This window comes from Notolabrus celidotus, chromosome 4 (assembly GCF_009762535.1).
Source record: "Notolabrus celidotus isolate fNotCel1 chromosome 4, fNotCel1.pri, whole genome shotgun sequence".
Taxonomy (NCBI): Eukaryota; Metazoa; Chordata; class Actinopteri; order Labriformes; family Labridae; genus Notolabrus; species Notolabrus celidotus.
Window position 1 is genome coordinate 2935154 of NC_048275.1, and position 26036 is coordinate 2961189.

At 45.3% G+C, this 26036-nt stretch overlaps 1 protein-coding gene across 1 annotated transcript; it reads right to left on the reverse strand.

Annotated features, from left to right (window-relative positions):
- Nucleotides 1-1942: 1942 nt before the first annotated feature.
- On the reverse strand, nucleotides 1943-23013 carry ism1 (isthmin 1). Its single transcript, XM_034681121.1, has 6 exons — nucleotides 22163-23013; nucleotides 10288-10491; nucleotides 7620-7881; nucleotides 4969-5112; nucleotides 4778-4867; nucleotides 1943-3265 (listed from the first exon to the last, which is right to left on the reverse strand). Exons 1-6 carry the CDS (start codon nucleotides 22298-22300, stop codon nucleotides 2748-2750), a joined length of 1356 nt encoding a protein of 451 aa, XP_034537012.1. The 5' UTR covers nucleotides 22301-23013; the 3' UTR covers nucleotides 1943-2747.
- Nucleotides 23014-26036: the final 3023 nt, after the last annotated feature.

Below are 26036 nucleotides of genomic sequence, written 5' to 3' on the forward strand. Positions count from 1 at the left end.
AGGGGTCACCTGTACTTTATTATAACATCTTTAAATATTAGAAATAAGATTTAAATCAGGTCATAGAGGTTGACATCCAGATTGGTGTTGGGTTTGAGAACTATTTCAAAAAACATCTGTACAAGTCAGCAGTTCTGGGGCGCTGGTGGCCTAGCGGTCTAAGCACTCCACATGCAGAGGCTACAGTCCTCGTCGCAGGGGTCGCCGGTTTGATTCCCAGCCGGTCGACCATTTCCTGCATGTCTTCCCCCGCTCTCTACTCCCCACATTTCCTGTCTCTCTTCAGCTGTCCTATAAAATAAAGGCCAAAAAAATATAACTTTAAAAAATCAGCAATTCATGTAAATTAAATGCCATAATTTATCATTTATTTCACACCTTTAAAGGGTAAGTTTGTGGTCAGCTGTAAGGTTATTACCTTCCAAGGATCCCGGTCTGCTTGGCCGCTTTCTTGAGAAACCAGAACAGAAGCTAGGCTATCAGCTCTACCATGTTATTTAACCAGTGTTGCCAATTACATTTATTGAGTTTTCAGACCCCTCTGGTGACTCTTTTTCAAAAAAAGCGACTAGCAACAAATCTAGAGACTTTTTTTCTGGTGTTCAGGAGACTTTTGGAGGCTGGCGTGAAAGCATGTGTCGTTCTTACTCTACTCAACAAGCAGTGGATGCTGCTGTGAGTCCCTCCAAGCTGCATTCAGAGTAGGAGGCGTTCACCCCTCTGCATCCAGACTGCAAATGAATCATGCACGTACGAAGACACCGCTGGACGATCCTGCCTACTGTCTCTTATTGGTCCATGTAGACTGTATACAATAAACATCTTGAAAATGTTCTGGTTGAAAAATGTAATGTTTGACTTTGATTTGTTGTCGGCTCCTCAGTGTAGTTAGAAACATATTTAGGGTGTTTTTTTAACCTCTTTTTGTCTCTCCCTCAACGTCACTCGTCTCTCCTGCAGCGTCCACTACAATTCAACTTATGCAAATTCAATGATGACATCATTTAGAGACTTCTAGGACAGCCAATAGCTACTTTCCTCACTGAGGAGATGGAAAAACTGAATTTAGCTCTTAAGTAACTCTGAAACTAATTGCCGGGGGAACTGGCACACTGACACACTGGGATCCTAGCTCACCCTCTTCCCCCCAACCCCTTCATCACTTACTTTAACTCTGCCTGTCCCATTAAAGTTACTAACCATAGACCTTTCTGGAGTCCCTGAGCTCCCTTGTCTCGTAGATTCCTCTGAGCTGCCATAGACGTCCTCCTGATACGGACATGCTGGACTCCAGCGGCAACAGCTTCTACGACTCGTCTCATCACTATCACCTCTCTCTCTTACTCCCCTCTATCTGTCTTTCCAGACCCAACTCAGTCGAGGCATGATGGCTGTCTAACATGAGTCTGGTCCTGCTGGAGGTTTCTGCCTGTTAAAGGAAGTTTGTCCTCACCACTGTAACTAGCTAAATACTGCGATGTGCAATGCTCATGATGGATTAAGGTGGGGTCAGACTGAGTCTGATCCTGTCTTGGTGTTGGGTCTCTGTTCATAATTTGACATAGAGTGGTCTAGACCTGCTCTGTTTGTAAAAGCGTCTTGAGATAACGTTTGTTGTGATTTGGCGCTATACAAATAAAGATTGATTGAAATAAAGATTGATTGATTAAAGTTGGTGAATATGAAAATTTCAACTTTGAAATAAATTCTGTCATACTTTTTAAAAACCAAATACAAAGATGATTTGAAATATGTCCTTTTTTTTGGGCCCTTTGTTTGATTGGACGGCTGAAGAGTGACAGATTATGTGACATGCATCAAATAACAGAATCAGGAATGAAACCTGCAACAAATGAGTGTTACCTCTGTAAGCTCCTCTGAATGTTTTTCCCATCAATATTCGACACAGCTCGAACAGATTTGGGTTCCAGCGACACACTCGTTGACTTTTTAAAAATTTATTTATAGATTTATATCTCAAAAATCTCTTGGTACAGATAAATCCACACACTCTTTACGCTCCATCACGGTTTAATCCTAACTTGAGAAATGGATAAAAGTCTGAGCTAGTGAAGGATCTCAAGTTAGCATTCAGCCGTATGAGTATCAGAAACCACAGTCATAGACAACCGACTCAGACACAGCTACAACTTAATAAATACTTTACAAAAATAACGCTGGATCCTTTTACACAGAGGCCTCAGAGACACGGGGGACACGGCCGTGAGTTATCAGTAAAAATAAAAGATCTGCATGCTAAATAAACTCACAGGCGTACATGAGGACCGTGAGGTCGTGATGACAACATGGGAATAAGAATAAGTTCTCTGCCCCCCCCCCTCTGACCTCCCTGAAGGATCTCACTGATGTGTTACCACGAACATACGAACACGATCTACACGAACATTAGTGGAATAAAACGTTTCCCTTTTAAAGAACTCACTTCTCCCTTTGTGACCGCGTCTGAGTCACGTTTGTAAATCAGTAACTGGAGAGCATTTATTCATGTTTTCAGAGGCTGATTCTACAACATAGAAAAAATAAAAGCAGTGTGTTTTTAAGTCCAGAAGAGTTCCTCGTGAGAGAGTAAGTGTTCAGACTCTGTCGGGTTCCTTAAAGAGCAGTCAGTCTTGTTCTTCAGAGCCCAAAGTTCTTGTAATTAGAACATGAAATGGTTTCAGCACCATTTATAGATTCAGCTGACGGGTAAAGCAGCGTGTTTTCTCTTGTGTTCAGTCTCCAGACGTCTAGAACTCCCTCGCTTCCTCAACCTGTTTGTAGTAGTCCTCATCCTGCGGGTTCTCTGGACACTTCTGCCCGTTGTTTGGCGGTCTGGCCTGGTTGTAGCGGCTCCAGTCTCCTTTGCAGATGATCCACGGCAGGATGTCCACCTTGTAGTGCAGGTCCGCCGAGAACTCCGTGCTGATGAGGTTTGGCGTCCCCGCGCCTTTGCCGCGCGTGATGAGCTTCATGCCGTCGTCGTAGCAGCAGTGCTGCGCCGCCAGCGTGGTGGACTCCAGCGTCAGCATGGAGCGGATGCAGTAGCGAGCCGTCGGCTTGTAGATCTCCAGCTTCTCTTTCGGGCCGCTGGCGTCCTTCCAGCGGAAATCTCTCCGCGTGGGAGCGTCGTGGACGTCGGCCGTGCTGTACGCCACTTCGGTAGGGTACGAGCACGGGCAGCTGGGGAGGTCGTTCGCCACTTTGGTCATGTACTTCTTCAGGAAGTCGCTCTTGCAGTTCATCCATCGCTCACAGCTGTCAGTGTCTGGAACAGAAGATGGGAACGTTAAATGTTTCCTCTTGGATGGAGACAGAGCAAAGCACATCATACATCACTGCAGGGACAAATATAAACTCTAGTACCCCTGTCCTCCAAAACCTCCACTGGCTTCCTGTCCCCCAACGCATTCACTTCAAACTCCTCCTCCTGACTTACAAAGCCCTCCATCACCTGGCCCCCTCCTATTTCACTGACCTGCTTCACCCTCACAACCCCTCCTGTGGTCTCCGTTCCTCTGATGAAAACCTCCTCTCCCCACCCTGCAGGACCAAGCAGCGAACCTGGGGCGACAGGGCTTACTCCATTGCTGCCCCCGCCCTCTGGAACTCCCTCCCCAAACACATACGCCACTCCTCTGACCTCCAAACATTCAAACCCCCAGCTCAGAACTCATCTCTTCAGAACTGCTTTAACTGTTAATGTTTTTATATCCACTGTGTTTCTTTTATTGTGTGCTATTTGTGAAGTGTCTTTGAGTTTTTCACTCATAGACTGTATAAAAGATGGACGTAGTATCCGTGACTTCACCCTTCTGTTCCTGAAGCCCTGTTTTGAAGCCGATCGTCTGCAGGTGCCATATTGGAAATGCTGACTCAACCTAACTTCTGTTGAGCTAATGTGAGGTAAAGAGGTGGGCCTGTAGCCTCCTTACTAACAGCTACAGGGTTCCCACCTGTCAATCAAGTCAGCCACGCCCTTATTTGGGCAAAGCTTGCAAGTTTAATATCTTCAAAAATAACAAGTTATTAAAACTTCACCCAAATGAGCTCTTCAGACCTTAATAGTTTTTTGAACCAGGCTGTAAACATGTTTATTTCTGCTGTAAAGATCATCTTCTTTGAATGGGTGTGTATGTGGTTTCCTGTGTTTCTGCAGCCAGCCTCTAGTGGACGCTTGATGAACTGCAGGTTTTAGCACTTCCTCATGGGCTTCATATTTTAAGACTGGAGGTTGCTGCTCGAGTACTCTGCCCATTTCTGGAATGCACGAGCTAACGCACTTCAGTGCATCATTTCAACTTTTGTACCAGAGAGGAAAAGGTCAAATGAGAAACCTGGATTGGTTTTACTTGAAGAAATAATCCCAATGCATGTCTGTAAACAACATACTTTGGGATTTGCACAAGGTAAGATCATCAATACGTAGCTTCAGAGTCTAAAACTTTGTTGGCCAAATCTCCAGGTGTGAAAGTCCCTGATTGTTCACTCTGATGTAATGTTTCTTATTATTTAATACCACAAAACATCAGAAGATAAAAGAAGAGCTAGGAGAATAACACCTTCAGATTTAAGAGAGTGTGTTTTTTTAACTGGGCTGATTGAAAGTGCACAAACAAAGAGCCGGAGCAGCTGCAAACTCTGCTCCTCCTGCACGTTTTCATCTCTGCACAGTAATGGGCCGCAGCCCGAGCACCAGGAATGCTAAGTGTGTGAGGCTGCCAGATGGATGAACTGTCTTTGATAGTGTAAGAGATGAGGTTTGAAGGAAGAGTCTTACCAACACCAAAGAGCTCTGTGGCATTGAACTCATCTGTTCCAGCGAGCAGACTCACTTCAGTCGCTGCCGTCTTGAAGGCGTCTTCGATACCTTCAGGGAGATAAATGAGCGGTGAGGGACGGATCAAAGGATGAGAGACGTACAGACGACCCCCTCATATCCATTTACATCAACCCCACTGGGGTCCGTACCTGGGCAGTTTGGCATATCACACGTCCTGGACTCGGTGGCTGTGCAGGCGTAACCACACGACCGCGTCCTCTTCTGGTTGCCGTTCCCACAGGTGACGCTGCACGCCGTCCAGTTACTCCAGTCCCCCTCTCCGTCCATGTAATCTGGATCAGAGTGAAAGAAAAGGGAGAGAGATCCTCAGCTCTGATGCAGGCCACATGCTGAACTTACTCAGGCCTGTTAGCATGCCTCACTAATAATAAGTGGGGGGAGGGGAGGGGGATGAAAGGGGATGTGGGGGACCTCAAAGTTCTCTTTGACTTTGGCCCCCAAAGCAGATACCACAGCAGCCTGTCTCTGCGTACACATGCACAGTCTATGTTTCACATGGTGACGCTAATTCTTACAAATCTACAGACGATCCAACATTGAGTTTGTCTCAGTGACGTCACACTTTGCTTTCTGTAGAAGGTTTTTGATTCCACACGATGGTGGTCGCCTTATTGCAAACGCCCCGACCCGTTACATCAGGTCAATGGGGATTCCTAGGCTTTTGGTGCCAGCCTCAAGTGGACACTCGAGGAACTACAGTTTTTCACACTTCTGTATTGGCTTCATTTTCAGCACTTGAGGTTGCCTTTTAGATTGGTTTGTTGACCACCTTATGGATGCCTCAAGTTTGACATATTTGCCGTCACCATCTCGGCTTCCTGGAGGAAAGAGCGACCATATTTGGACGAGGTGCAAGCGGTCAAAACTATATCTTCTGGTCCTGCTGGAGGTTTCTGCCTGTTAAAGGAAGTTTGTCCTTGCCACTGTAACTTGCTAAATGCTGCAAAGTGCTCTGCTCATGGTGGATTAAGATGAGATCAGACTGAGTCCTGTCTGGAAGATGGGACTGGATCTGATCCGGTCTTGATGCTGGGTCTTTGTTAATAATAGAACATAGAGTCCAGCAAGAATCAAGGTCTCCAGTAAGTCTAGGTCTGGTCTCAAGTAGGTTGTTCCAGTTGCCAGTGATTCTGTTCCTGGCCTATAGAAAGTCTGATTCTGGCCTCTGGTGAGTCTGAATCTGGTCTACATGGAGTCTTTTTCTGGTCTCCATTGAGTCTGTTTCAGTTCTTCAGTGAATCTAGTCCTTGCTTCCAGTGAGTCTTGTTCTAAACTCAGGAGAGACTGATTCTGGCCTCCAGTGAGTCTACTTGTGAGTCTAGAGAGCTGGGAGAACTGAAACCATGACGAGAAGCCGTGCCCCTGATTTTACTTAAATTTAAGCCTCAAAATAATAAAATTGGGCCATTAAATAATAATAATAATCATGCAAATGTGTCATGAATTGGCTTCAAACATGTTATTTTATTCCCACAATGAAGTTTAACATGGAGCTTAATGAGGATTGACTTGCTTTTGGACCAGCCTCAAGTGGCCACAGAAGGAACTGCAGCTTTTTAAAACTCCAGCATTATTCCCCTTCCTCTGCTCTGGACGTCTGCCCACTTTCTCTCCCCTGGCACGGTGGCACAGTGGACACCGCTGACTTCCCTCCTTCTGTGATTCACCGGTTTGTAAATAGGAAGTGAAACGGCGAGAAATCCTCTTTAGCTCCAATAATCATTGAGCAGATCAGAGTAATGGGAAGACATGGAACCAGTTACACCGGTCTCTACCACCATCCGCTCATCCAACCGCTAAGACTCACACATCCACATCTTGAAAGCAGCGCTCCATCGATGAGGAGAATTAATGTGGGCATGTTGGGATGGAAGTATTTCTGGCCCGGGTCCAAACCTTCCTATGCACCCCCCTGCTGCCATCTGCCCCTCATTACCAGCGTTTTGTAGGAAGACCAGAGATCCTTTAAGTTCTCTTTCAGGAGGAGCTGGTATCGGATCAGGATCCAGAGGACTTGATAATAACCGGCCTTGAGACCACAGAGGAGATTGTGCTCTCTGTGGCCCGTGATAGATGACCCTCTGCTTGTCTGCAATTATGATTATTAGGTCTAAACCCCGGACAGTAATGATGATGAAATGTTTCATAGACCCTGAGAGAGGTTTGAAGGAAAGGGATGAGAGTGCTGACCGCAGCGATAACCCAGAAACATTTAACACGGGCTTCAGTCTGACAACAAAACCCTTATAAACCGGCCGTCCTCACCGCCGCAGTGCGAGTGGATAAAATGCCATTTACCACACGCATTCCTCCTCCACCATGTTGGTTTGGGCATGCTGCAGCACAGGCCGGACTCACACACACACACACCGTATGACAGTGAGCGTAAATCCTTCCCCTGCAGATTTATCTGTGGGGTAACTTTTGGAGGGTGTTGTGAGAACGGCGTGGCAGCCAAACGGCGCTTCTGGCCCCGTTCCTGCTGCCGAACTTTGATGTAACGCGGCGTTTAAACTGTGTCACGTAGCGAGCTGCACACCACAGAGGAATCCGTCTCATAAAAGAGTGTTAAAGGCTTCAATCAGGGGCTCCCAGAGGCTCGCCCGGGATGACTGCACTTATTATGGTGACAGCTTAAATCAGCAAATCTGCAAATTACAGATTCCACATCAGACCGAGGCCATGTGTGGAGACGCTGCTGGAGACCGGCGCTCCAATGAGAGCCTGTGCTAAATGTTCTGCCGTGTGCTTCGTGTGATGAGCTCCTTGTCATTCTCACCATACTCAGTTTGGGTTTTGCTTCCTCCACCGGTGCCTCCTCTCCGGTCCCAGTCCGCAGACGGTCGGAGGAAGTTGCTGTCCTCGCTGTTGCTCCCGTAGGAGCGATCGTGCTCCTCGGTTTGGTGGGTGGTGGAGGAGGGCGAGGAGGAGCGGGGCCACCAGTTCCTCCAGTTTGGAGAAGCCCAGCTGGGTTTGTTTTCCTTGCGGAGGCCTTTTTCGGGCTCGTGGCCCTCCAGACCGTCAACGACCTCGATGGTCACCTGGAAGGAAGAGGAGGGGAGATTTCTTTAGATGGTTTTGTCAAATGTCACGTCATGAAACTACAAAATCATGCATTTCTTGTATGACTCTGCAGAGGATGTGATTTCATGAGGATAACTTTTTTGGGAAGTGAGGATGTGTTTGGTGAAGCTGAGCGCAGTGCGAACATGAAAGTTAAGCTCCAGGTGTGGACAGAGTGTGCAGCAAATTATTTCAGTGAATCAAAGGAGGTCCCACTTGGAAAATGTGTGCCACTGCTTTAAGGGGGAAAAAATAAGTGCTTCTACTCCTTTTAATCACTTGTTGGAGCGTGCAGCGTGCAGACACTATCAGTTAATAATTTGTGTCACGTTCTGAAGTTCTGGAGCTAATAAAGAAACCTCTTTGTGTCCTTTAAGAACCAGGGTGTCACATCTATGTACTCAGATCTTCCTTGTTCATGCAAAACTGCAGAGACATGTAAGATTGCATTAACGTGACGTTACTCACTGTTGAAAAATCTTCGAATGCACGTACACGAAACAACACGTAGTGTGCCATGGGTAAGGTTTTAGGTGCTTTTGTGAATCCTTAAGAGAAAGTGTAACATGGAGAGGACAGGTAAGGGTGCTGTGTGCTATATTTTTGGATATTTTCACCCCTACGTCAGAAAGCCCTTTCCTTCTGCACCATGTTTTTATTCCTACTCTGCATCAGTTCAGCTGTTTGGGTCAGAACTTCATCCCTTGATGTTTGAATACAGAGGTGCTCTTCTGAAAGTGTCTAAAACTGCTTTATTTAGTATTTTCTGTCTTCAGAATAATTCTCGCTGCACAAGTTGAGGTCTCTCCACATGGAGGGCGAAGCAATTACAGCTGTCTGAGGCTATTATCATGCAATGCAATATGTTGAAATCTGTATGATGACTTAGAAAACTCTTTGTTTGATTCCCCTAAGGCTGAATCCACACATTCATGAAGCTATACTAAACTCCCTGAAGTGGTCAGGGGGGGATGCATCATGCATGTTTGAATGCAAACTTTACACAGACGTTTCCCTTCTAGCTCCGGGGTAAAATCATGTCTATATCATGGGACGAGTGTGAAGGGGAGGATGGACTGATTAAGAAAAACATCCCAGGCTGAAGACGGAGAATCGTTGAGATTTCTGCACATCCGTCCATTTGCACGTAGCATTGATATAAATGCAAAAACTGTCAAAGCAGAGGTCTCTGTCTCTTTGTCTGGGACTTGTGCAGCGTGCTTTTGATATCCTGACTACTGAGATGTGTGTGAACAAGCATCTTTGGATCATTTCAGAGACAGAGATCCTGAGTCTATGTGTGAAAGAGGTACGAAGCTCCTGATCTGAAACTTTGTGCTGCACACGTGTGAGTATGGACTTTTTACGGTTAAAGGAAAGGAGGCTCCAACATCCAGGTGAAACTGATAAAGCATGTTTATCTCTCTTAAAGCAGCTTAAGTTTGTTTAGCTCTAAACTCTGTCCACAGCAGCTTAACTTTGTCACTCCGGCCGAGCCGAGCTGACCTCCAGCTGCTGCAGGTTTGCTGATCCGCATTGATCAAAATCTACAGAGAAAAAATGTGAAGTATCCCTTTAAAGACAAACACATTCACGGAGCTTCTTCCTGCAGAATCAGGTGCCTTTCAGTGTCACCACTCGATTCCCTTCCACGCAGTAACCCTCCCCTCCCCTCCCCCCCTCTCTGTCCTCACACATGTGCCTCCCAGATGAGGGGGGACCCTCACCCCTGCCCCACAGTCACCCTCCCACCTCTCGGGCTCTCTCCACCTAAACACAAAGTTCAAAGGGCTACTCAGCCTCCTCCAGACCATGAAAGCCAGATGAATCCCAGGATCAAAGACACCCCCCCCCCCCCTCCTCCCACAGCCTCACGCCCTTGCTCAATTGGTTGCCCCGCTCTCTTCCCACATCTTGAGATGTTAATACACTTTGTTCCTGCTCGGGTTTAGCGCTGATGCTCTCAGAAATGGAAAGACCCCCTCGCTGGATTAGACAGGAGAATGATTTAAACATGGCAGCGGTTGCTCGGCCATCTGCGAGGGTTCGCCGCACATTTCCATAAGCTGCTGTCTGTCTTCCTGCTCATGGGTTAAAGTAAAGCATTGCTGGTTAGCGTGTGCCTTTCAGCTGTCATTATGACGGACGTGAGGTGAGGCCTCGGCGGCTAACTTAAGCTGCACCAAGAGCCAGGAAGTGTGAAAGACGACAGGAGGAGACGGAAGCAGGAAGGAGGGGGGAGAAAAAGGGGGCAGTGATGTGCACCAAACTATTCTCTGTCTTCCTGTTTGCTCTGCCTGCCCGGCATGCTTGAGTAGCCATGTCTCACGAGTGAGTGAAAGCATCAAAGCCGGGCCGGCAGGTGCACAGACACACATGATCACCTGGATGTTGGGGTTCTGTCCGTTGATGTCCGCTTTGGAGAGGTCGGGGAAGTTGTGCAGGTCGAGGAGGAAAGCTCCCGCGCCGTCTCGGTGCACGTTGCTGCGGGTGGAGGGCCGGTGGGTCAGCCGGTGTTCAGGACCAGATCTCCGGTCTTCAGGGGCCAGCTGGACTGAGGAGCTGGTTTTTGCATTGATGTTGTTCTGCTGTAGAAGAGAGAGGACATGATGTGTTGTTGATTTATGTGTTCAGAATCAGACTCAGAGGAGCTCAGACGGTAGAAACAGACGTATATCAATACATCATCAATCACCCTCGTCCCCCCCTAACCCACTCTGAAGACGTCTCCTCCCTCTGTCATGTTTCAGACCACACTGCTGTTTGAATAATGAATCTAAAAGTCAAGATTACAAATGACACTAAGTAAGAAATGCTTTACATTGTTAATACTGAATTTAAAAAACTGACAGCCCAAGTTTTTACACCTTTCATTTTGCATCTGGAACTTAAAAACTCAGCCAAAAGATGCTTTTCTGGAGCGTTTGTGAAGATCTGCAACGGCCTGAGCAAGCTTCATCAGGAGAAATGTGCTGCACATAGTCAATGGATGCAAACTCAAACACACATGCTTGAGTCCCATCAACAGTGAAGCTGTTTCCCTCAGTGTCCTGAAGTCCTGAAGTCCTGAATCACAGCGTTTGTCTCCTGCAGCTGTTTTTATGTTTTATGTTTTATGTTTTTATCTAAGCATCAGATTTATGCATTTGTTCTAATGCTGTTGTAGGCCTATCATCTTTCTGCAGCACTTTTTCCTCCACCATCATGTTTGTCTCTGACTTCTGCATGTGTCTTAAAGTTTGCATTGTACAGGCACTTGTTTAAGCTTGTCCATCCTAACGAGAAGATCATTCAGGCTTTTGCAGATCGTCTGGCCCAGAAGTAGATTTCCCCAGATGATGCTTCATGTGCAACAAAAATATAAGCTCCAAAACATTGAAACATGCATTTCAAATTTGTATTAAAGCTGCTGCAAAGTCAGGCATTTTAAGATGCAACAATCACAGAATGAGTCTGCTAAATACTGCAGGGACTGGAGGATATGTTTGGGCGCCGTTGGCCTAGCAGTCTAAGAGTGCACCCCATGTAAAGAGGCTACGGTCCTTGTCACAGTGGTTGCAGGTTTCGACTCTCAACAAGGGATGGGCATTTCAAGGCAAAATACTATCTGATAATCATTGGCATCCACACACACACACACACCTGTCCCATTAACAGCCCCTTTGTGTGGCAGTCATGTTAACCAGCAGCAGGACAACGTCTGTTTACATGTTACAGCCATGCTCAGTCTCTGGAGATACATGTGTAGTAGTGTGAGATTCAGAAACAGAGAAAATCACTGCGACTGTCTCTCATGTTTTCTTCATCTTTTGCTATTTAATGCAGTTAGCATTCTTCTTCTTCAGTTACTTAATGCGGTTAGCAAACAGCTTTCAGACACCCTATAGCCACCGTCTGGCGGGAACACTATTACAACCAGACACCAGTTAAAGCAATGAAAGGTTTGTACTTTTAAAATGAGAAAATATTCAAAGTAACTATTCGATTTTTACAAAGTGAACAAATATTAGAATATTCAAAAATCATTGCCCATCCCTTCTCCCGACCTCGACTATTTCCTGCATGTCTTCCCCCTCTCTCTACTCCCCACATTTCCTCTGTCTCTTCAGCTGTCTTATCCAATAAAGGAAAAAATGCCCAAAAACTTAACTTCAAAAGAAAACAATGAAAAACAATCAGCTGTTGAATCCACTGAAACTGACTCTGAAGGTTCAGGGATGACAGTAAAAGACTGAAAGCTCTCTCAAAAGTGAAACCAAAGGTGTGAAATATTTCACAGATAAAGTCGACATGACATAAAAGATATATGGTGTTTTAATGGCTTTAATATTAAACATGCACGTGCAAAAACGACTGCTACATGATCCAAAAACACGCTTCCTTCAAGTTTGAGCTGATGGACTGCATAATTAGTAAGTTTGTACAAACTGGAGCATGCTGGCCTTCAAACGAGTCTCTGTATGAGCTTTTAGTTTGCACAGCTCTTCACTCTCATGCTTTTTTATCCGAGCACTGAAACTTGGAAGGTGATTTTGAAGGAGGTGAAGACTAACCGCCCCTGTGTGTCACTCTGCATCGCCCCTGCCTGCACACTCAGCAGTAACATTAGATTGATCTCTCATGTTGACAGAGGTTCATGTGGCCGTGACCCCTGTCATAAATCCTGTGGACAGGAGGACTCTGGACAACTTGGAGCCCAGAGAGAGGGAGACTCTGTGACAGAGGGACGAGCAGCACGCTGAGTTCTGTGTGTCTGCGCTCAAACTAAAATATAACTCATGTACAGCGTGCATTTAGAGTCTCAGAGTCACAGCCAGACTGTGTGTTTTCCCCCTCTCTGACAGTGTTTTCTCTTTACCATGGTTATATGATGTGGACATTTTTAGCATGTTCTGGTGCAGCCTGGGAGAAATGTAAGACTGATGGTTTTCCCGCTCCGAGGCTATACAGAGAAACCTAAGCAAACATTGCAAAATAATTACATCTGCCTTCTCGCAGACAGAAAAACATTTGGTCTTCTGACAGGGGGGTTGTAAATCCGTCCCAGAAGGACAGTCGAGGCATATGTCCCCTGTCAGGTATGCACAGAAGGAACAATTATTCCTCCATCGGACAGACAGACAGAAGTAGTCGGCAATCATCCATTCTGGGGTGGCAGAAAATAAGATCAAAGAAAGCCATCAATCATGCTGCTTGTTTTCTTTCTTCATGTCCCGTTTCTTCCTCCCCAGTGTTTTTGTGGCCGGGCCGAGGCCTGAGAATATGGCAGCAGCTCTGAGCGGCTGCGGTGGCCAGTCACAGACAAAGTGTCAGCTCAGCCACATTGTGGTGGGCATAAAAGCCCCCAGTGGAGTTGTTTGTGTCCAGCCAAGGTGCACTCAGGGACATTATAGGGGCTGTAAATGGAGCTGCACAGCACGGGAGGAAGGATTATAAATGCACATGTAACTAAAGTTCAACCGCGGAGGGGACAGCGGCTGCCGAGACCGACTCCTGTAGCCAGTTAGCATTACTTAGAGCAGCAGAGAGACGAGGGAGTTCAGACTCTTTTCTTGGCTCAGCTCAGAAATAACAGAAATCAGCTCTTTATTTAGAAACACTTCTGGGTTATAATCCCATGTTTCATGATCTTATAATCTAGTGTTTTCACCTGTTATTGGCAAACATACACAAGTATCGCTTTGATTATTAAGTGAAGTTATAATCTGCGTTGTGATTCCCAGAATACTTTAATCTCTACATGGGAATTGGCATCCTTACATACATGAACTGACTGACTACTTCCTGATTAGCTGCAATAATCACACATGCAAGGTCTTCATCTTTAATATGAGAAACTATCTGGACATACTGGAAATGAAAAATGCTGAAACATGAGCAACAATGCTAAATAGGGATGTGTGAACCCCGGATCACAGAGTCTGCAGGTGAATGATGTAAAACTGGTTTGCAGAGTGTGGCCACCAGCCTTCAGCTGACTGTGCTGGTTCTTCATCACTCTGGTGGAGTGATTGTATGTCCGTTTAACCAGACACAGCCTGCTAGATCGACATACTGACACACCATGCCGTGCTACGAGGCGTCATCTGTCACCTGTGTGTGTTTACATCCAGGTAGTAGAGCTGGAGTGTCTGCTTGTTGCAGCAGCTCTCTCTCGGTTGTTCTTATATCTGTTTAGTTCTCTTTGTATTTGGAGCCTGTCAGGACTTTTAAGGACTCATTTGTTGGCCATGGACACCAAACTGACTACGTCTGCAGGGGTGTTTTAACTGTTTTTGTTCCTGTGTGTGTCTGGAGTTCCTACGTGCAACCATGGTAACATTGTTTACATGCAAAATCAGCTGTTAGCAGCCCGTAGCATGTCGATGCTAAACGATGCTAGGCCCGATGTTCCCTGCGAGCTGAGGAGAAGGAGGCGAGGACGACGTGCTGGTACTGAGGTGCAAGTTAAGAAAAGACCACATGGACCTGTCCTTCCACCCACCGTTATGGGGAATGTAAGATCTATCTACGATAAGGTGGACGAGCTAACCCAGCACCAGAGTAGCATCATGCTAACAGAGCTAACACCGGACACGAACGCCACATTGGAAGGATTTCACCTGCTGTGGGCGGACAGGATACAGGAGAGCCAGACTGAACTAACTGGTGAAGAAGGCCAGCTCAGTCCTGGACCCAGTGGAGGTGGTGGCTGACAGGAGGATTATGGCCAAGCTGTCGTCTCTGATGAACATTTCTTTTCTATATATATTCTTGTTAAATTCTTGTTTTGTACACCTTCTTGTTTGCTGCTGTAACTCCATGAATTTCCCCGTTGTGGGACGAATAAAGGAGTATCTTATCTTATCTTATTTACAGTATTATCATGGTAGCCTTTAACCAGAGCTACAGCCCCGGCTAGTGGAGGGAGGCTGAACTACAGTTTAGACACAACATTTAGTCGGCATGTCAGCCCTTCAATAACGTTAAATCAAAACAAGCACTTCTAAATATGTTAATAACTTCTTTCACCACTCTGCACAGACGCTTGAACTTCATTTAATGCCTCTAACATGATAGAAAAGCAAATGTCTCTTTTGCAATGCTTGTTTTGGCAAAGTGAGACGTGTCCAGGTCCTATAAAAACAAATATAAGGATAAGATCACCTCTGTGTAATAATTATGATTCATTCATGAGCCAAGTAAACACAGGAATCAGCTCCTCAACGTTTAAGGAGTAAACTCATTCACGACCAACAACAACATCCAACTTCCAGACACCAGATGGAGTTGATCAAATGAAAAGTTGAATCTTAAAACCTTTCACATCACATATCCTCATGTGTTGATTGACTCTGATTGTATAATTTCCTGTAATTTAGAAGGAAGAAAGTGGATCTGGTTTTGCAGTTCGCCTCCAGCCACTAAATAACACAGTGAGATGTTTTATTGTAGATAAGATGAGTTTTTTAAGAGAATTTAAGTTTAAAATCATAAAATGTGAGGATAATAGCGCTCCCTAATTACAACCACAAATGTTTTTACCCCTGACCAAACCTCTCTGGCTGGCTGCTCGGTGCAGGAGAAGGTCATTTGAGCAGCTCGTGCGTCATCCATCGAGCCTCTCTGGGTTTATCTCACACACTTGTGCTCTGAGATGTTCATGTGATAACCTCTTTCATGTTCCCCGGCCCTCAGAAGTCACTCAGTGGCTGTTATTAAGCTGCACTGAGGGAGCAGGACCAACACATCACTCACAGGCTCGATCCCAGCGTGAACACACACAAATACAATCACACATTAATGTGTGTTTGATCTCCTCTGTGCACCGCGGACCGCACAAGTAGATTCAGAGTTCAGAAATTACTGTTTTATTCCTCTGATGCTGCAAACAGTCATTTCACAGAGCGACTGTTTCACTGGTTTTCCCAGCATAGGTGTTCTCAGAGCACCTGTCAGTACAGGATCTCACTCCACAGGTTCACAGGCGTCTTATTAAAACAAGGGGAACTACTATTATTAAGTTATGACTCATCTAAGGCTGCAACTAACCGTTAGACACCACAGGTAGCTGGTAGTCTGAGTAAACCTGGACAATCTGCAGGAAACAGTCTGTATGGAGAGCAGAAGCAGGAGGAACACAATCCAGCTCCCATGGTTGTTAATCTGAGGAGGATTTCTTCCTCTCTATAAACAGATATCTGCATGAAGAGCAGCTAACAATCTGTTCTACATCAAACATTTACACTGAGACACTAATCTGTGTCACTAAAGACAATCAGCGTTTAGATTTCCTGACTTCCCTGAACGCAGCATCAGAAATGATGGATCCCACCTCCATTCAACAAACAAACATTGTAGACGTAGTTTTCTTCTCCTCTTGAGGACAGACCTGACAAAGCTTTTTACTTTCAGCTACAACTAACCTGTAATTACAGATTCTGATTCAGAGACATGTTGAATCTGGATCTCAGGGTCTGGGTTTTAGTCTGAGAAGGGTTCTGGTCTCTGTAGTCTTAGCAGTATCGACAAATCAGGTGTCAGCAGGAAGAACAGTCTGTATGGAGAGCAACAGCAGGTGTTCTAGAATTCTGAGAACAAATGTAGCTCTAGTGAAAGTTCAGACAGGAAGACTATAAAGCAATCAGTTGTTTAGCTCTCCTCTCCCTCGTTCAAGAAGTTCACCCGCTTCCAGCTGCACGCTCCTGAGCTGTCATTGGTTAATCAGCGGCGGCTGTCATCCAATAGCTGAGTTGCACGCCCTTATCGTCAGCCTATCAACTCTCTGCTGTCTTTTTAAATGTGTCTCTCTCTCCAGCTAGTTCCTTCTTGCATTGATAGCGCGCACCCCTCCACCTCCACATCTCCACCTGGTCTCTGCAAAGTCTTCAACTCCTAGAATTCATCAACCACCACCACCAGAGTCTGGACTCAAGGGGGATTTCTTCAGCTGCCAAATTCACACATCCTACACTCACAACATTATCCCCATAGAGTCCTTACGCCAAAGAGTTCTGTCAAGTTTCATTATTCATTAAGTTGTAATAAATAACATTTCATCTTCAAACTGTGTCTCCTGATTGAAATGGAACATTCCATGAAGAAGGTCAGAGCTAAAGAAACATCAGTGTCTCTAATCCTCTCTCATAGACCTCCATTCAACAAACAAACATTGTAGACGTAGTTTTCTTCTCCTCTTGAGGACAGACCTGACAAAGCTTGACTTTGGACTTTGGACTAATCTGCATCATGATGTTGTTATTTCAGCAAACTGAAGACCCGTTAATTACAAGAACATCACAAGAACATCAGTTCCTGTTTCAGGTTCATACCGCTGAAGGAAGCCAGAGTGAAGCCTCTGTGGGACTGTTCACAGTGAAACTGAGACTGATGAACGGGCACGACTCCATCTGGGAGCTCAGCGCTCTGAAGGACAAACTGAGACATTTTATATGTCCACATAACTTTTTGCAGCAGTCATCAGGACTTCATGAGAACCATTTAGGAGAATTAGTGGAGTTAAGGATGCACAGCTGGGGATTTAATCACCAGAGAGGAACGGATTCAGTTGTTTAAGTCAGTCAAATCTTGATTACATCGACATAAACACCTCGCTCTGTCTTTCCCAAACGACTCTCTGAGGAGATTTTCAACAAAATGAGTAAAACATGCAGGTTTCAACGTTTTCTTCTGCACAGGAGCAGCTCATCTGAATGTTCAAATCAGACGCCTTTGATGGCGAGGAGCTCTGCGGCCTCCATCGCTCATCTGAGATCCTCTTCAACGACAAGCTCGCTTTAATTTGGAGATCAAAAGTGACACACCATTCCTCCGTTCATGCGGGGGCCTCCCAGGATGTCACCCCCCCACCCTCAATGGACATGAATGAACACTTGCACACACAAGCAACCCCCCCCCCCCCCCCCCCCCCCCCCTCCTCCTCCTCCTCCTCCTCACAGTATCTCCTCTTCTTTTCCCGCTTCCCCTTTTTTCACTTTGTGAGGGCTGCTTAAAGGGGCATGACTCCATTTTCAATTGGGAGCGACTCGGGGGTCCTTCCCCCGGGGAGGCTGGCAGGAAATGAAGGCGGTGCACATTGTGCCAGATGCCTTTCAGCACCACATGACTGTAGGTGGAGGAGAAAACTATCCTGCCCCTGTCACACACCACACACTGAGCGAGTGTGTGTTTATTTACAGCATCAGGAACAGACTGCTCTGGACTTTAAGGAGTTAAAACCTCAGAATCGTATCACTCGGACAGTTTTATCACGAAAAATAAATCATGTACCTCAACTTTAGGCATTAAGTCAATATCTGACCCCATCTTTTATCCATGGACGCTCAGAGGAGAAGCTGGGGTGTGTTGTCGTCTTTGCAGCAGCAGTTAAACCTTCAGATGTGGTTTCAGGCTAACCAGGTTGATCCCCGAGGACAGCTTCATCTTTCTGGATAAATAAGGAGGGCTTTCGAGGAACTGGGATTTCATAATATTTCAAAACACTCCGTCACCTTAGAGCTGAGGTTAAATACGGAGAGAGTTCAAACACATCTATGAGAATAAAACAAGACGTAAAGTTCAGGGTAGAAAACGATGACAAATGATTTCAGGAGGAAGAAGTCGAAGTGCTGCAACTGCACAAAAGATTTCTATCAGGAGACACAGCTGCAAATCCAGAAATGCTGCAGGTTCAATAACACTTTGAAAGGTCAGAGACAAACACAGCTACAAAAGAGGATTACCATTACCTGTTATCACTGACCCAGGGAGGAAGATTCAATGTGGTCGAATAAAGCTAGAAAACAGCTAACGTGGAGGAACCGCCTGCAAATTCATGAATGCTGAGTTGCACAAGTCCAAAATAAATGTAGTAACTACAGAAAAATGCAGCTTCAGTTAAAGAGCATGCTAAAACAAATACATCAACTTAAACACACTGCAGAGGAATAAAGAAGCAAAGCTAAAAACTGAAAATAATGCAGCAGAAAGATGTGTAACACTCCAGGCCTCCAGAGGGCGCTGTCACAGGATTTTAGCCATATTCTGTTTGTTTGTTGTTCCAGTTCTGTCTAAATTTCCTGACCGTGATGAGGACTTTCACAGACACATTAGATAGCACCATGGACACATGGATATAGTCTCTGTGTCACCCATCTGTTCCTGAAGCCAATCATTGGCGGGTGCCATATTGGAAATGCTGAACACAACCTAACTTCTGCCAAGCTGGTGTGAGATAGATGAGGCGGCCTTTAGCCTCCTTGCTAACATCTACAGAGTTCCCGCCTTCTAATCAAGTCAGCCATGCCCATATTTGGGCATAACTCATAAGTTAAATATCTTCAATAATAACAAGTTGTAATAAATTCACCCTCACAGTGTGTGCTGAGAGAGAAATGAGCTACTCAGACCTGAACAGTTTTTTGAACCAGGCTGTAAACATGTTTATTTCTGATGTAAAGATCCTCTTCTTTGAATGGGTGTGTATGTGGTTTCCTTTGTTTCTGCAGCCAGCCTCTAGTGGACACTCCATGAACTGCATTTTTAGCACTTGAGCATTGGCTTCAAATTTTAAGACTGGAGGAAGCTGCCTGGGTGGAACTGAAAGTCCCATAGGAGTGGATGAACTTCCAGCTGACTCCCCTCTTTTGGCTGCTATCGTTTTGTTGTCTGATGATACATTTTGTGTCTCTGTTGCATTTTGTTTTTGCAAGTTTGTCTATTTTGATTATTTTGTTGTAATGTATTAGCTCAGATTTAGCTAACAGCATGTTTCCTCTGCTGCGTTTGGAAGACTATAAGGGACAACAGATTTTGTTTGTTTTTAAGGTCTCACTTTCTTTTTATACATCTGCCTTTTTTCAGATAATTAAAGTATTCTCTCAGTATTTAAATGTAGCATTAACTAGCGCAGAAGCTTCAGACTGCTGTTCCACTCAGCGCCCCCTGGAGGCCTGGAGTGTTGCAGCTTGTGTTCCTACATTGCTTCTTTATTTCCATCATGTGTGTGTTTGTTGTTGACATCCTTTCTTTCAGCAGTCTGCAGCATGTTTCTGTGTTTTTATTTCTTTGAACCTCTGTTTGTGTTTTCATGTGATCATGTCTGAGTCTGCAGCCTGTTCCTCCTCCTCCTCTTTATATCACTCTAACCTCACACTCTCACACTGAGTGAATCTGCATCCCTGGGTCAGTGATTATAAAGAGCATTGGACCAAATCCTCCCCTCTCTCCGCTACATGTGCATCACAGAGCTGCATCCTGTCATTTGTACTCTGGTGAATGGCATTTTAAATGTAACACCTTAAAATGACAATACACCCCCTGGACCAACAAGCCCGGGTCCAAACATGACATCACGGCCTTCAGTGACCGAGCGCTGAAGCACATCCTCACGTATCAGAGAGAATAAAAAACCTGCTTTTCTTCAACACGGGGCATCCATGGTCTTTCATCAGGACAGCCTCTGCATGTAAATTCAGACAACGGGGACGCTGAGGTTGGAATGGTCGGCATGTGTTCGGTATTTTTACAGCGATTCTTCAGGAGAGACTCCCTCCCTGTCCTCATCCTGCTCATCCAATCCTGCAACTTTTGGCTGTGTGACAAATATTTGATAAATTCCTGGAATATTTCCTCAGCTTTGCATGTCCTGATATCTGACCCAGCACGGGCCTGCTGCTGCAGACACCCGCTGATGGCATAGATAGAGATAAGAGACATTACCCACACTGTCCATCATTTACCAAACATCTAATAAAGACCAGTCCTGTGAGCATAAATACACAAGCATCATGAAGGAGGTAGTGTCAGAAATATGCATCAGAGAGCAGCCTAAAGAAGCTTGTTGATCCCAGACCCTCCTTGAACTTCATCTCTGAGTGTGTGAGCTCTGTGTTGGTGTTAAAATGAGAAGAAAGCGGTTCTAAGTGGTGTCAAGTTGATAAATGTCTCCTTATTGTGGGTTTTTGCAAATGCATGTGTCCACAATCTACAGAGGAGTCATCAAAAATGCATTTTTACCTCATAAATGTCCAAAAATCTGCAAAATGTGTCTTATTTTCATATTTCTCCTCCTCTACTCTTAACTTTTCTACCTGGTCGTCTCTGGACTTGAGGACTTGAGGTTTGATGCCAGACCTTCCCTCCTTGGCAAAGCGAGGGGGGGCAGCTTCTCCTCTCAGGGCTCTCCTCTGACCCTCCGGCCTCATCAGCAGAGAGCTCGGCTGACAGTGATGAGCCCCTGATGACAGAGAAGTGCCTGCAGCTAGCATTTAACCCCCGACAATAGGGAGGTGCGGGTGAGGCAGGGGGGCTGATCTCTGACCCTGCCTCATCCTCAGTCCCTCTGCCGGCTCTCAACCTTTATCAATCAACCTTTATTTGTATCGCGCCAAATCACAACAAACGTTATCTCAAGACGCTTTTATAAACAGAGCAGGTCTAGACCACTCTATGTCAAACTATGAACAGAGACCCAACACCAAGACAGGATCAGACTCAGTCTGACCCCACCTTAATCCACCATGAGCATTGCACATCGCAGTGTTTAGCTAGTTACAGTGGTGAGGACAAACTTCCTTTAACAGGCAGAAACCTCCAGCAGGACCAGACTCATGTTAGACACACATCTGCTGAGACCGAGTTGGGTCTGGAAAGACGGATAGAGAGGAGTAAGAGAGAGAGTGAGCGGTGATAGTGATGAGAGGAGTAGTAGAAGCTGTTGCTGGAGTCCAGCACGTCCGCAACAGGAGGACGTCTACGGCAGCTCAGAGGAATCTACGAGACAAGGGAGCTCAGGGACTCCAGAAAGGTCTATGGTTAGTAACTTTAATGGGACAGGGAGAGTTAAAGTGAGAGACAGGCAGAGAGAGGAGAGAGAGACAGGATCCCAGTGTGCCAGTCTAAGCCTATAGCAGCATAACTAAGAGCTGGTCCAAGCCTGATCCAGCTCTAACTATAAGCTTTATCAAAAAGGAAAGTTTGAAGCCTACTCTTAAAAGTAGAGAGGGTGTCTGCCTCCCGGACCCTGACTGGTAGATGATTCCAAAGGAGAGGGGCCTGATAACTGAAGGCTCGACCTCCCATACTACTTTTAGAGACTTTAGGTAAAACTAGCAAGCCTGCACTCCCCGGGGAGACCACATCCGTGCGTATGTCAACAATCCCCACAGCCTCAGAGGGATCCCCGGGGACAGGAGGGTTTATGTTACCTGACCCGTTTTATCAGGTCCATCTGGGACCCAGCAGAGACCCTCAGATATCACATGATAGCTCCTCACTCACCTCTGTCAGCGCTGCGTCCTGGTCCAGGCTCACAGTGTCGTTCCCCTGCTGCAGAGGAGAGCTCCTCAGCACCGTGATGTGTAAGGTGAGGAGAAGGAGTCCCAGGACCAGCAGCAGCTCCGCCGCCAGACGCACCATCCTCCTGACGCGGCCGCTCTTTGGAGCTCCGACTCCGCCTCCTCCCGGAGCAGAGACCCCGACCTCCGGATCCGCCGGGGACGAGGAGCCGCAGCACCACTTCGGAGCCACTTCGGGGATCACACTGACAAGATGAAGGGAAAAGGGTCGAAGAGGAGGAAGACGGGTAGTCTGGAGAGAGTGCTGTGCATTAAATCCCAGAGAGGTTCTCTGCGTAAAGGGTCCCAAATTCAGAGGATCACCTGAGACTGAGTCTGCATGGAGTTTGAAACCAAAGAGGATCAAAGTTCCTGATCCAGCGCGCAGCAGCAGCACCCCCCTCTCTCTCGGTGCGCCTCCTCAGATCTCCAGGCTCTTCAGGAAACTTGCAGCCCAGTTCCCCCGTGGCGTCCCCGACACATTCTCAAGATCTCGTTCTGTCCTCATCCTACGCGTTACTTGGCGAGACTACCTCCTGAGGAAAATCCTGAAAGTACAGGTAGTTCAAAAAGTGGACTTCAGAAGGAGTCCTCGTCCATTCTGCTGAGGGGTTCTAAGTCCAGCTAAGAGGAGACCGGGACCTGCGTGCGTCTGGGACGAGTCCTGCTGGAAGAAACAAGTCAGAGCAAATCAAAGAGCTGCTCACAGAGACTCACTGAGACTCTCTGAGGCTCTCTGGGACTCACTCAGACACACGCTGTTCTTGTTGTGCGCTCTTGAAGTGGTTTTATACTCTACGCCCCTGAGCAGGCGCCCTCCCCCTGGTTAACTCTTTCCACCCTCTCTCAGTCCTCCCCAAACTGGAGTCTGGAGTTGTGAAATAAATCAGAACAATGTTTTTTATTTCTCCTTCCTCAGATAAAGAAGGATGAATCAAACTTTCTTTTAGTCTCAGGGTGAATTTGGCACAAGTTTATCTTTAAAACGAACCAAATCTCAAAGAATTCAACAGATTTTACTTCAAATAACCAAATTAGATGGAAGCAGGATCCAGGAAATGTAATCTGTATCATTCATCCTTAAAAGCTTTTATTGCTGCAATCTTTGGAACAACCTGGAGTAACCCTGGTGGTCCCCGGGGGGCACACAAGCGCGTGGCATGACAGAGGAAGACACCCGGAGGTACGTCACAGGAGGTCAAGCCTCTCCCGTGGACATGTGTGGAGCAGAAGAAGAAGAAGAAGAAGAAGCAGCAGAGGCTGAAACACTGAGACGGAAGCCAACACTTCTCTTCAGGAAGACAAATGGTGCGTAATGTGATTATCCCACGTGAGGCCTTTTATTGTCCACTTCAAAGGACGGACCGGTGTGTCAAATTACGCACCACGCAGGGATGCTGCTGCAGCTTCAGCTCGGGTGACAGACAGAGAGAGAGAGAGAGAGAGAGAGAGAGAGAGAGAGAGAGAGAGCGAGAGGGAGAGGGAGAGAGAGAGAGAGAGGCCAATATCATCACCTTTGAAGTCCAGCATGTTAGTGGAGATAAAGGTCACATTACCTCAGTGGTCTGAAGGAGGATTTGACATCAAAACAGCTGAAAATGAAAACACTGTGGATTGGCACGGATCATTTTTAAAGCTGAGGCCAAAAATATTTGATTAAAGGTGAAATATTTATAATCATTGTAACATTTCTAACTAAATATGGTTTAAAAGCAGGAAAAGCTGATAAAATAACCTGATCATTATTTTAAACTCTTACACCTTGATGATGATGATGATGATGATGATGATGATGATGATGATGAGTTGACACAAGGTCTAATGCAATCCAGATTTTAAGATCATCATGGGGAGGAGATTTGATCCTGTTCATGCCCTAATAAGGTCATTCTTCAGCAGGTTAAAGATTGAATTGAAGATTAGATTCTAAAAAGAGGCTCAATGTTGACCTTTAGTAACCTCTGACTTGCTGCATGTTTTCCAACAATGGATGTCCAGATGATCATTTTCGTAGTTTTTAAAATGAATTCATATAATTTATCATTTTAAAGTCATTTAATATTGAACTTAATTTTCTGTTTTTATATTCTTTTTTTAAATATTCTTTTTTAATTTTAATGGCTATTTTTAGTGCTTATATTTTTGCCTTTTTATTGATTTTAATGTTGTTTTATTATTTTATTAATTTAACTCTGTATTGTATTATTTATCTACACAATTGTATTGATAATTTAAGCCTTTATTTTATCCTCAACTCCTATCCTTATTTATTTAATTTAACTATTTCTACTCTTTATATTAATTTGATGCTTTAACTTATTTTAATGACATACTTTATTGTTGTTGGTGTGCATTAGTCTCTATTTTTAAATCCATTTATTGTTTTTTAATATGCAGCATAATTTGCCATTATTTCATTTCTGCTTCTTGTTTTTAATGGCTGTAAAGCACTTTGAATTGCATTTGATTTGTATGAAAGGTTGTCTATAAATAAAGCTTGATTGAAAGAGTCATTTATGTTTCTTCTTATGTTTGTAACTGGTCTGAATGCATCGTGTCATTTTATGTCAAAACCCTTATATATATAGAACGAGTTACAAATCTCCGAGTGACAGGCTCATTTTTCCTCTGAAGAGAGCTAGTGATGATGTAGCCACTGGTTTAACATTTATGGAGTTAAGAAAGCTTAGACTTGGGGTGCTGGTGGCCTAGCGGTCTAAGCGCCCCACATACAGAGGCTACAGTCCTCGACGCAGGGGTTGCCGGTTCGATTCCCGGCCGGTCGACCATTTCCTGCATGTCGTCCCCCACTCTCTACTCCCCACATTTCCTGTCTCTCTTCAGCTGTCCTCTCAAATAAAGGCAAAAGGCCAAAAATATAACTTTAAAAAAAAAGAAAGCTTAGACTTCAGGATTCCTAGGATGGATGAAGACAAAAACTCAACCTCCTAGCATCGGGTGCAGTTTCACCCGGTTCTCTTGGACTTTGTTTTTCTCACACCGTCCAACCTGATATTTATTTGACCTCAGATTTATCTCTTCTTTTTTCCCTGTTTTACTTTAAAGGTGACATATCATGCAAAATCAACTTTTTAATGGTTCTTTACCTGAAATATGTGTCCCTGTCTACAAACCCCCCGAGAATGAAAAAAATCCATTCTGCCCCTGTTCTGATTTCTCCACCTTTCTGTAAATGTGTGTGAAACCAGCCGTTTCAGACTTCAGTGTTTTTGTTACGCAACAACAATATCCGGTCTGTCACGGAGTCAGAGCTCAGAGCTTGTTCAGCCCATAGACTGTATAAAATAATACAGAATCCCCTCCTCCGTTTTTCATTCCCTGCACACACGTGTGCTAACAAGGAGCTTAGGAGGGAGGCATGCTAGTTGTAGGCTGTCTTAATTAACACAAAGGTCGGTTAGACTCCCCACGTCTGCAGATTTGAAGATCTAGTGGATGATTTTTATTTATCATGGATAAGTGCTAGCGCTAGTTAGCATAGCTACATAGCTACATGTCCTAGCTGTAGCTGTGTACCAAGACACACGTCTACATGCTGACAAATAAAACAACAAGAAACACTAAATCTGTGACCAACCCTTCATAAAAGGTCCTGCTGCCTTTCTGGTAGAGGTCGGTTTGACTCCCCACGTCTGCAGATTTGAAGATCTAGTGGATGATTTTTATTTATCATGGATAAGTGCTAGCGCTAGTTAGCATAGCCACATAGCTACATGTTCGTAGCTGTGTACCAAGACACACGTCTACATACTGACAAATAAAACAACAAGAAACACTAAATCTGTGACCAATGGTTC